At 49.7% G+C, this 12380-nt stretch overlaps 1 protein-coding gene across 1 annotated transcript; it reads right to left on the reverse strand.

The window, feature by feature from the left end:
- Positions 1 to 2079: 2079 nt before the first annotated feature.
- LOC308356746 (alanyl-tRNA editing protein Aarsd1) lies at positions 2080 to 11797 on the reverse strand. The gene is made up of 12 exons (XM_080825990.1): positions 11508 to 11797; positions 11242 to 11373; positions 9117 to 9276; positions 7573 to 7630; positions 6998 to 7154; positions 6789 to 6905; positions 6440 to 6570; positions 5971 to 6037; positions 5692 to 5783; positions 5176 to 5230; positions 3802 to 3896; positions 2080 to 2306 (listed from the first exon to the last, which is right to left on the reverse strand). Exons 1-12 carry the CDS (start codon positions 11544 to 11546, stop codon positions 2171 to 2173), a joined length of 1239 nt encoding a protein of 412 aa, XP_080682116.1. The 5' UTR covers positions 11547 to 11797; the 3' UTR covers positions 2080 to 2170.
- Positions 11798 to 12380: the final 583 nt, after the last annotated feature.

Consider the following 12380-nt stretch of genomic DNA (forward strand, 5'->3'; position numbering starts at 1 on the left):
GGGTTAAGCCTCTGCCTTCGGCTCAGGTCGTGATCCCAGGGTCCTGGGATCGAGCCTCACACTGGGCTCTCTGCTCAGCAGGGAGCCTGCTTCCTCCTCTCTCTCCTGCTTCTCTGTCTCCTTGTGATCTCTGTCTGTCAAATGAATAAATAAAATCTTAAAAAAAAAAATCTCTTGGGGCCCTGGCTGGATCAGTTGGTAGAGCACACAACTCTTGATCTCAGGGTTGTGAGTTCAAGCCCCACTTTGGGTGTAGAGATTACTTAAAAGTAAAATCTTAAAAAAAAAACAAACAAACAAAAAAAAAAAACACCTCTTTAAAATCTTTTAAAAAATTAAAAAAAAATCTCTTGAGGATACCTTCCATACTCCAAGGCAACCTACTGATGCAGTGTCAATGCCTAAATTTTGCCTCAGAAATTCAAATTCCCCATCCTTCTGCCCCACCTCCACCTGTGCAGCCGGGCTCTAACCCGCCTCCTAACTCTGGCTGAAGTCCTCAAACCGGACTCCCGTCCTGACAAGTATTCTGCCTTGTGACTTTTGAGCTTACCAGAGAGTCATCTCAGCTTCATTCTCTTTGGAAGAAGACCGAGTGGACCCTGTCAGCTCTCCTCAGCGGGCCTTGACCTGAGGGAAAATGATTCCCTACCAGAGCTGTATCAACCCAGGGGCCCAGTGTACTTACAATCAACACTCAGTTTGCAGGTAAAGAGGAACAAAACATCTAGGCAATCAAAAATTAAGCGTTCTCAGGTCATCTCGGGGAACAAAGTGGCTCCCCCACTTACAGCTGAATGTGTTACTCCACCACACCCCAGAGCATTTAAGTGCTGCCATGATGGCCACTTTGCTGGGGACCAAACTGAAGGCTGAAAAAACAAAAACATGTTCCCAAGGCAAACAAGTGACAGAACCCAGATTTTTTGTTGTTGTTGTTGTATTCCTAGCTGGTGAAAGAGAACGTTGTGGAATAAAACAGTATAATGAGTAACTATAAAGCCAACAGCTATGTCACTTCCACCAAGTTCAAGGACACAGAACACTGCTGGCACCCCACAAGCCCCCCTCCCACCCATCTTGGGTCCCTTCTCCATCCTGCTTCACTCCCTTCCCCCAGAGGTAAATGCCGTCCTTTTAAAATGAAATCATCTCTTTGCTTTCTTTTCTAGTTTTACCACTCATGGGTGCACAGAGCCAGGATTTCCACTCAGGTCTATGAAACCCCAATGTCTATGCTCTTAACCTCAAGGTCATGCTTCCTCTTGTCCCATCAGCTACTCAAAGATCATTTTAGGGGCGCCTGGGTGGCTCAGTGGGTTAAAGCCTCTGCCTTCGGCTCAGGTCATGATCCCAGGGTCCTGGGATCGAGCCCCGCAACAGGCTCTCTGCTCAGCGGGGAGCCTGCTTCCTCCTCTCTCTGCCTGCCTCTCTGCCTACTTGTGATCTCTGTCAAATAAATAAATAAAATCTTAAAAAAAAAAAAAAAAGATCATTTTAAATCATCCACCGACTGTGAATTCATGCTCCTTCTTTAGGGGTCAATTTCTGCTTTATGTATTCTGAGGCTGTTGTTAGATGCACACAAATCTAGAACTCCTTTGTCTCCCTCTGATCATCACAGGCCGCTCTTGAGCTCTCACGATGACTCTAAAAGGCTCATCGGTCTGACACCAGCTCTCTTTGGGTTGGTCTTCCACACCTCTCTTCGTCCCTTCTCCGCCGCAGTAGCAGGCATGGATCCTCCTTCTCCTGTATTTCTAGGGCCTCTTGACCTATTTGCAAAGTCACTGATGCTTTTTAGTTCTCAAGCACAGGACTGGGAAAATACGGACAACAAAACAAGGAGATCTGAATGAACTGAAGCCCTCGGTCGAGCCTCCAGACTGGCTGGCCCTCCCCTTGAATGGTTACGTTTCCACAGGAAGAAAAGTTGCAGCTGCTTTAAAGAAATCAGTACCCTTCATCCTCGTAATGCTCCCTGCTGGAGGTTATGCCTAACAGGGGCCCAATGAGAAAGCTGCTTATTTACAGATACTCACTGCACACACCAGTCATATGCATGTGGTACCACGACCATTTCAAGTCAAACTATTTTATTGTCCAAGAGACTCTTTCTGTGGTCACAGGAGGCCCGTTCTCAATGGCAGGAGCCCCAGGTACCAAGTCCTCACTCCTCCGCGCTCTGAGTGCTGATATAGTCCTGGAGGAGGGCCTGCACCTCTCCCCGCCGGCTCATCCTGGTGGCCTTGCCCTGGAAGCGGCCTTTCTTCCCAGCTCCTTTGCCCTCCAGAACCTCAGCCACCCTGGGGAGCAGAGACACAGTCAGAGAAGACGTCTTTGAGGGAAAAGCCACAGAAAAACCAAAGGCAGCCCCAAGTCTTTCCCCCAGGGCCGAGGATAGGGAAAGGAAGAGCAGATGCTTCTAGAAATCCTTCTTTAAAACACTTGCATGTGTGCACAGATACAGAAGTATGATGTTTACTGTAAGAGCGAGTAACTGGGGGAACAAAAAATGAACTAGTACTTGTTCCAGGTATTAAAAAAAACACAACGGAAGTATCTAGGAACGGGTAGGGGGTGCGCTAGATTAATTATAGGAACCTCCAGAGAGCAAGCCGAGTGTGCACCAGAGGTAAGGGGCTGCGGACACAAACGCAGCAGTGCAGCAGCTGGGGGTGCGGAGAAGAGGGGGCTGCAGCAGTGGTCGAGCCTGTCCTGTCTAAAGAGGGCGCCACCACCCCCTTCCTTGCAGCTACTGCCACGTGGGGATGCAGGCCCAGTGTCACCAGAGTGGGCCTTCTTGTCTTTTCTGAGAAAAGCTAGAACTCTGTATTTTTATATACAAATCCAATTTAAAAACGAAATAATTGATTTTGAAAATTTAAAATAGTACACAGGCCAAACCAGTCTACAGGCCACATCAGGCTGCCTGTCAGGGACCTGTGCTTTAAATTCTGACCTTTTCCTGGGGTGCCCAAGTGGCTCAGTTGGTTAAGCAACTGCCTCCAGCTCAGGTCATGATCTCAGGGTTCTGGGATCGAGCCCATGCCAGGGTCCCTGCTCAGTGGTACCTGCTTCTCCCCCTCCCTCTGCTCCTCCCCTCCTTGCTCATCTTCTACTTTTCTCTCAAGTAAAATCTTATAAATAAATAGGGAGAGAGACATACATTCTTATGTTTTCCTTTGAACATATATTCACCATAGCCAATTGGGACTTGGAAAACCCTCAACACCAGAAAGAGTGTGGGGCACTACACCTCTCTAACTAATTTAAAGTAAACAAACAACAGTACGAAGGTACAGAAATCCAACTAAGTTCTAATTTTTCCACAACAACTAGATCAATACCTATTTTTATTTCATCTTAAAACCCTAATTTTGGGGAGCGCCCGGGTGGCTCAGTGGGTTAAGCCTCTGCCTTCCGCTCAGGTCATGATCTCAAGGTCCTGGATCGTGCCCCACGTCGGGCTCCCTGCTCAGCAGGGAGCCTGCTTCCCCCCTCTCCCTCTGCCTGCCTCTCTGCCTACTTGTGCTCTCTACCTCTTTGTCAAATAAATAAATAAAATCTTAAAAAGACCCAAGTCTGAGTCTTAGTTCTGCTACTGAACCTGCGCAATCGCAGGCACAGGACATGCTGTCCCTTACCTGCAAAATTAGGAATGACGGCAGGGGCACTTATTCCCACTCGGCCCACCTCCCATGCCCATGATGTGAATCAAAATGCGATCACAGGGGTGGTGGTCCTTTCCGTCGGGCAAAGGCTACCCCTACCAGTCAGTGCAGGCAGTCCACAGATTACCTAGGGCCCAGCGTCTCCACGGCCTCGGCCGGTCCTGCCAGTAAGAAGAGCCCAGCGCCTTTCTCATCGCCCACAGTTAAGAACAGGAGGGTCTCCTACGAGGTAAGATAAGGAGATAAGCCTTGATACCTAAGAAAGTGGGGTCAATCCCCCTAAACCCTGCCCTCTCCTCAGTCTCAAGATAAAATTTTTGCCCCTCAACCATGAGGGGTTTTCTGATGAGTGATGATGCAGCCCCCGTACTCTGGCCCACCAGGGCCAAGAAACTTCAAGAACGACTATGGGAACTTGGATTAAACATCAAGAAGTTGGGGGAGGCAGAAGGCTACTGACCACGGCCAGGTGCTAAATGCCTTTTGTGACCTGACTCCCACCTACCCTTGCAACCTGGCCACCGCCTTCCCTCATGCACCCCGTGCCTGCCACTGACTAAAGCTCCTTATTTCCCTCTGCCTGGCGGCCTTTGCTCCCCTGTCTGTCTGAGGACCACTAAGCAGTCCTCCAGCCCCTGCCCTGGAGCCTCCCCACTCTTTCAGGTGACCTGATCCTCCACCCCTAGCACTGACCACCCTCAGTATGTGGACATACACGTTTGCCTCCCAGACTCCAGAGTGAGCTCCCTGAGAATCAGTACACTCTACACGGAATTATGAAAAGAAACATACACACTGTTTGGCCCGGAGCAGGGACCCCAAAAAGTGGGGTTTTTTTGGAGTAAATGTAAAAGAGAGACTGGGAGGGGCGCCTGGGTGGCTCAGTGGGTTAAGCAGCTGCCTTCAGCTCAGGTCATGATCTCGGGGTCGTGGGATCGACCCACACATCGGGCTCTCTGCTCAGTGGGGAGTCTGTTTCCCTCTCTCTCTCTCTGCCTGCCTCTCTGTCTACTTGTAATCTTTGTCAAATAAATAAGTAAAATCTTTAAAAAAAAAAAGAGAGAGAGAGAGAGAGAGGGAGAGACTGGGAAATCACGCAGTTGTGACTGTCAGGATGGACAGGGGCCCTTGAAGCCAGAGGCAAAGGAAAATGGAAGGGACGGCCCTCAAAGGGCCTCACCAGCCCCATTACTTCTAAAACCAGGCCTTGGACACATGTCGATCTGTGTGGCTTGGAGGAGTTCCAGCTCTGGTAAGAGGAACTCAGAAGCTGGTAACTGTCGCAGCCCCAGAAAGGTCAATATCCTAGATCCAACTCAGCACCTAAAACAGAGCTTGGCTTTAGCTAGTGCTAAAAAGCTAAAAACAACAACAACAACAAAAACTAGTATCAAATGAACTTCTATTCCCTGCCCTTCATGTGTTCATGTGAAGGACTTAAACTAACGTCCCTCACTTGGTCTCCACTCAGGATAGACAGAGAATCTCACGCTCCTCTTACCTCTGACCCAATCTCATTGGCGATGATATTCATGAACTCAGAATCACCCTCCTTCCTACAACAAAGGACACAGACATGACAGCCGGCTTGGAGCGGGAGCTGGGCAATCGCTTGGAGCCCTGCTCCTCCTCACGAGGCTGGCCTTGCTGTTGTCTGTGCAGAGTCCCAGACTCCCTTAGCGAGGACTGAGAGTGCGGCTGCCTTCTCAGCAGTTCACAGCACGCTTTGCACTCTTGTGTGCCTCTCTCAAACCAGATCACCCAGGGAAGGAGAGAGCTGGTAGACGGTGAAGGGGGTGAGGGAACCTGGTGGTGAAAGTTACAGTCACAGCATTGCCGGGAAGATGCTCTTATCGAACCCAGGATGTCTGGAGGATAAAGGTATACTGGAAGGTAATGCATCTCCCAGGGTCTGCTCAGTCTGGAGAAACCAGTGGGCAACCCACCTCCTATGATGCACAGCACACAGGGGAGAGGCTGAGCCCTGAGCCCAGCGCTCCCATGCCTCGTCTCTCACCTGTGTAATGTGACCACACCGCCCCAGTCCGGGCTGTTCCGAAGACTGTGGGCCACGTGCACGGCCAGGTCTCTGAGCAGATTCAGGTTGTTCTGAAATGGACACCATCACTCAGCAGATAGAAGGATTAACAGGGGAGCTCACCATCTTCCTGCCACTTGGCCCACCCCTCCCTCCTGCTCTGCCGAACCCCACAGCCGGCTGGGCCTAGGGCTCAGGCCTGGGGAGCCTACTCCAGGCAGAGCCCCTGCCCTCTGCATCCTCTGAGGAGTAAGTCACCTTTTGCAAGAGCTTGGTCGAGTTCTGTAGCTTCTTCACGGCTTCCACGTGATCCTCCGCTCCACACCTGCAAGGGAAAGGCGCCTGGTCACCTGCCCAGCTTTCCAAAAGACTTGTGGTGCGAGGCGTGACTCCATGAGGCCCTTCTTGACAGTGCACCTCCCTCCAGATGGGGACCCAGGGATGTTCCTAAGCAACTAAGAAAGAAGATATAAAAGAACAAGCCATTTTGTGTGGGTCTGACTCACTGTCCAAAGTGCTTGATCACTTATGACTGTATCTCACCCTACTGTGATTAGAGATTATGGTCTTCCCGACTGGTAGGAAAGCTGAGCTTGGGGCATGCAGGACCTCAGACATGGGGACAGGGCACGGACAAGGAGCAGGAGGCAGGGGCAGGGAGCGGGGGCAAGGGGCAGGGAGGAATGGGAAGGGGGCAGGGAGGAGGGGCGGGGGGCAGGGACCGTACTTCAGCAGCGCAGTCAGTGCTTTTTCACTTCCATGGCTTCTCTCCATCCACTTCAGCACCCGGTTCCCGGCCAGAAACGCCAGGTTGGTCTTGTTCTTTTTCCCTTTCTCGGTGCCCAGAATTTTAATGACCTACATGAGGCAAGGGTGGGAGCACGCGCACATGCATGTACCACAGTGGGAGTGAGACCTGAGGGGAGGAGCTCCCTATACCTGCCCCCAGCTCAGAAGTAAGAAAGGAGTGACTTCACCGAAGCCTCCTCCACTGTCCCCCTCGGTCACTCCCAGCTAGTCGTGATCCCCACTTCCCTAACACCCTCCCTCCCACTCAGGAGCCCTTCCTCACCTACCTGAAGGTCACTGAGATTGCTGACGTGGGTCCCACAGCACATGTTGGCATCAACACTCTCGATGGTAACAACTCGAACGGGTCCCGCATGATCGTCCGGCAAACCCCGGCCCCTCACCTGGAAGACAGAGGGAGAAGGGGCGTCTGACTTCTGAGGAGAGGCCCTCGGAGGGCCGTTCTACAGACACTGCCCGATTGGCTCTCCCTCACCTGCTCCACCTCCGGGTCATCCAGGCTCAGCTCTCGCACATTCACAGGCAGCCGGGCCCTGATTTTTTCATTGACGCTCTGCTCGATGGCAGCCACCTGCTCCGCAGTCACAGAGGGGCTGTCCAGTTCAATCACACTCCGGACTCGCCCTAACTCCCTGCCAGAAGAAGTGAGTGGTCATCGGATGCTGAGGACAACCACAATAACATAAGACGGTTTCCGGAGAAGGTCTGCATAAATTATCTTATTTAATGCTCACAAGAACCCTCAAGGTAGAGACTGTCATTTCCTTTTCACAGGTGAGGGCTAAGAAGGAATGTGAGCAAGATCGTGTAGCCAAAATTCACCCCCTAGGTCTCTGGGCTCCCAACTCCACGTTTTTTCCTTCTCCTATCCAAGTGTGTCCCCTGAAACACACAAGGTCACCCGCTACCCTATGTAAGGGGAAGAGGTAAACACAGCAGATTGTGAACACTACGTTTTCTTTTCTCCCCCTACCCACTAACCCATTACTGGGAAAGGAGCTGGCAGCTGGAGACCTGTGACCTATGGTTAGTCTTATGCCCCCTGCTCACCATGATGTGGTCTTCAACCCAAAGAGATGGTCAGCAACGGCTGTGATGAGATGCTGCCCTGAGCAGAAAGAGTGAGAGACATGGAACAGTGAGCCGCGTAGCCGGCCACATATCCCCACAATATCATCACAGACACTCCCGGCTGAAGACCTGCTGAGCACTGGCTCATACTCTTGACAGATATTTCACTGAAAATCCTCATGATGGGACACCTGACTGGCTCAGCTAAGCATCCGACTCTTGATCTCCGCTCAGGTCATGATCTCAGGGTTATGGGATTGAGCCCCATACCAGGTTCCACTGTACATGGAGTCTGGTTAAGATTCTTTCTCTCCGGGGCGCCTGGGTGGCTCAGTGGTTAAAGCCTCTGCCTTCGGCTCAGGTCATGATCCCAGGGTCCTGGGATCGAGCCCCACATTGGGCTCTCTGCTCAACAGGGAGCCTGCCTCCTCCTCTCTCTCTGCCTGCCTCTCTGCCTACTTGTGATCTCTGTCTGTCAAATAAATAATAAAAACCTTTAAATTAAAAAAAAAAGATTCTTTCTCTCTCCCTCCTGCACGATCTCTAAAAATAATTAACAAGTAAGTATGAAAATCCTCATGATGGGGCACCTGGGTGGCTCAGTCAGTCAAGGGTCTGCCTCAGGTCATGATCCCAGGGTCCTGGGATCGTGACCTGCACTGGGCTCCCTGCTTGGCAGGGAGCCTGCTTCTCCCTCTGCCTGATGCTCCCCCTGCTTGTGCTCTGTCTAATAAATAAATAAAAATCTTCAAAAAAAAAGAAAAAAAGAAAAAGAAAAAATCCTCATGAGAACTCTACAAGAAGCTTTATGATGCCATTTCATAAATGACCTATGTCAGAGGTCCAGGGGAGAGACAATGAGAACTGGGAACAGGATGACTGCACTGACAGTGGAGGGAAGTAAAGAGGTGTTTTTAGAAAATAAACTGACAGGACTCTGTGGCTGGCTATCCCCACAGAGGTATCCACACTGACTTTCAGGATTCAAGCAACCAGGTGGGTGCTAATGGAAGATCAGGTCTGGGGGAAAAGATGCCTTTTTAAGTCCATTCCAGACATACTGAATTTAAGAAACCCAGGGGATACTCAGATAAAGATAACAAGTGGGAAATTGGTAATACTTAAATCCAGGAGTTATTCTAATACTTTAATTGTTCACATTGTTGTTGTTGTTGAAGATTTTTTTTAATTTATTTATTTGACACAGAGAGAACATAATCAGGGAGAGCAGGAAAGGGAGAAGCAGGTTCCCCACTGAGCAGGAAGCCCAATGCGGGGCTCGATCCCAAGACCCTGGGATCATGACCTCAACCAAAGGCAGTCGTTTAACTGACTGAGCCACCTAGGTGCCCCTGTTCATGTTGTTTTTGTACCACTTATCATATCCTGCCTGAATGGGAGCTGATTCTGACTGTCTGTCCTTTATAAAAGGTTACCTCCTAGAGAACCCAAACCAAATCTCAATCATCACGGCATCCCCACGCATGGCAACCGGCCCTCCTGTCCCATGCCGCCCCACCTACCCGAATGCTGCTGCATGTGGTCAAACCTCCGCTCCCAGTCCACCCGGACCTGGACCTCAGTCCCGGGGGCCAGCGGTGTCTGTGTGAAATGATCAGCCTGGGCCCCCCGGCGGGTCACTCGCAGCACAGAGATGTCATTGATTGTACCGCGGTCATCAGGCTGGGGAAAGACATAAAGCTAATCAATGGCGGGAGGCAGAGATCACCTTAACTCCTGGATACAAACACCCTCTAGGGAAAGTGTGTGAGAAACACTCCCAGACTTTGAGATTCCCTAAAGGAGAAGAGGCAATGGCAAGTGAGGTGGTCCATTGTTTCATGAGAGACTCTGTTCTTTACTCTGAACACCCATACATATTGTTCTTCAGAACAAAATAATAGAATTGAAACAAAGATTAACTACAGCAATGAAGATTTTAGTAAAATCCGAAGAATCTTAATCATCACTCTCACTGCCTTAATTTAGATTCTTATCCTTCAATAGTTTCTAAAATGGTTTGAATTTTCCTCCCTCCCTCCACTCCATCCTTGGCACTACTATTAGAATTAGATTCAAAAAACATTCACTCATTTCAGGGACGCCTGGCTGGCTCAGTCAGTGGAAGCCATGCCTCTTGATCTTGGGGTCTGAGTTTGAGCCCCATGCGGCACACAGAGTTTACTTTTTAAAAAAAATAAACAAAAACAGTCATTCATTTTTAAAAAAGAAAAAAAGGTATCTAGTGCCAACTGCTTACAAGACAGTGCTACCGAGAATACAATGTAAATAAGACCAGGCCCCTCACGGAACTTCAGAGTCTAGAAAAGAACATATGCCCAGGTCATTGCAATATGATCCACGACAAGTCACAGTGTAAAAAGTACACTGTTCTAGAGCTCAGAGGAAACAGACCTAATAGTCTCAAGGAATTAGGGAAGACTTTCTGAAAGAAATGATGTATAAAGTGAGTCCTCCTGTAGTTGCCTGAGGTCACAGGTCTTCCTTCAGCAGAAAATCCCTATAATAATGGTAACACCCATATGACATTGGAACTTTCTATCAAGTTTACTAAACATGTTCTCTTGTGTCATTTCTTTGCATAAGTACCTCTATGGCTCACCAGAGCTTCTTATTTTTTTTTTTAAGATTTATTTTTTTTTATTTGAGAGAGCGAGAGCAGGAGTAGGAGAGGCAGAGGCAGAGAGAATCTCAGACTCCGTGCTGAGCGCAGAGTCCAACGCGGGGCTTGATCCCACGACACTGAGATAATGACCTGAGCCAAAACCAAGAGTCCAATGCTTAATGGACTGTGCTACCCAAGCGCCCCTCACCACAGCTTCTCGAATGAAGTCCACACACCTTAACACATCCTTCAAGTCCCTCTGAACTGGCTCCAATTTACCTTCCCAAGGTCATCTCCAGCCTGCCATCAATACACACCACAGGCTCCAACTACGCTGAACGATGCAGTTAGCTACACGTCAGATTCCTTCGGGCTTCCTTGCCTTTGCCTGTGCCATTATCCCTGCTGGAAAAGCCTCTTCCATAATGCCCCCCTTTTTGGTGCTATTACCCCCTTTTCCTGTGTTCACACTGGACCTTGTTCCTACCCCATCTTCTGCTGTGCTCCCTTGGGGGAATCTTTTCCAGTTCCAGGCACACATTCTAAGCTAATGCCTAGTTCCCTTGCACTTGCTATTCTAGCTGCTTGGATATACTTCCCCCTTCCCCACCAGCCCGATTAGGTAATTGCAATGGCTTCACTTAGGTCTATGAAATAACTTGCCCCCTACCTAGGAGAATATCTTAGCACTGTCTTTCCCTCAACCTTTAATTTTCTTTATAGCACTTACTATACTGGGCATTCTATATGATCTATTTACCACTCCGTTTGTCTTCTCTGATAAGTATTCTACATATGTACAGATGCTACCTTGTTCACTTCTTATCCTTAGTCCCTGAAATAAGCACACAGCATACGTTACAGCCCAACAAATATCTGTTGGGTGAACAAATGACCGGAACTGAACGAACTTTGATCTGCATCACGGCTGGGGTAGAGGGGCAAGAGGGCGTTTCCCACCTGAGAAGAAAGAAATGAGGGGCTTCCTGGGAGGGGATCGCGGTGAGGCGCGGGGCTGGTACCTGTCCCCCGCCCTCGGGGAAAAGCAGCGTGTCTTCCAGCACCACATGGAAGCCACTCAACACTTCTTTCTTGCCGTTGCTTCCTTCGGTCTGCAGCTCGGCGGGGCTGCAGGAAACCACGGTGGTGGTGAACTGCACATAGAGGAACAGAAAATAAGCCTGACCCCAGCCCTCAGGCCACCGGGACTGAGTCTCCCTCAGCACCCTGCTCCACGCGGCGCCCTCCTCCCGCACCGCCCGACGCGCCCTCGCCCAGCCAGCCGTACCTCGCGGGCGTAGCTGTCCCGCTGACACCGGAACACCATCGCCACCGTCTCCCGGGACGCGGAGAGTCGCACACACTGGAACGCCGGCGGCCCGACGGAGAGCCGCGTGGGACAATCTTCACTGCGGGCGCGTCTCTTCTGCGCAGAAGCAAGAGGGCAAAGGACGGAGTGTAGCTTGGTCAAATTTACTGCAAACGCGATTTGCGATTTGCAAGTGTTCCGGGGTGGCTATCAACTGTGCAAAGACTTTGGAAAGGACCAGAAGACAAAATAAAACAAAACTACACGCGACCTGAACTTGTCAAAGCACTCAATTTAGCCCCGCGCAGTCTCGGCTGGGTGGTACCGATTTGGATAGACGGCAGGGCTGCCCAATAGAAATTAGTGCAGGCCCCTTATGCTAACGTACTGAAAGCAGCAGATCCAGAATATCATGTCAATGTGTAATAACGAATGTAAAAATTAGTGAGATTTTTTCCGCACAAAATTTTCGAAAGCTGATGTGTATTTTGCACTTAAAGCACATCTCAGCGTGCAGTGGCCACATCTCAGTGCTCAATAATCTTATGCACTCAGTAACTACAGGTCACTAGTGCTACCTAACTGGAGAGTGTAGATAAGCAAGGCTAACGCAAGTTACCAAGTGTAATCAGTACCTTAAAACGTTAAACGGATTAGATGTTAAAATTAACTTCCTGAAAAAAAAATTAACTTCCTGCTCTCTTGAATCAGCTAATAATAAAGTCTGAAGACTCCAGGTGTTAGAAAATTTAGGATTTTTAGGGTTTTAGGCAGTAATGCCAAGCATACCCCAACTGTTATGTAACACGCTCCATTTAGAACTCAAGCAACATCATGTCATCAACCACACTT

This window comes from Martes martes, assembly GCF_963455335.1.
Source record: "Martes martes genome assembly, chromosome: 16".
Classification (NCBI taxonomy): domain Eukaryota; kingdom Metazoa; phylum Chordata; class Mammalia; order Carnivora; family Mustelidae; genus Martes; species Martes martes.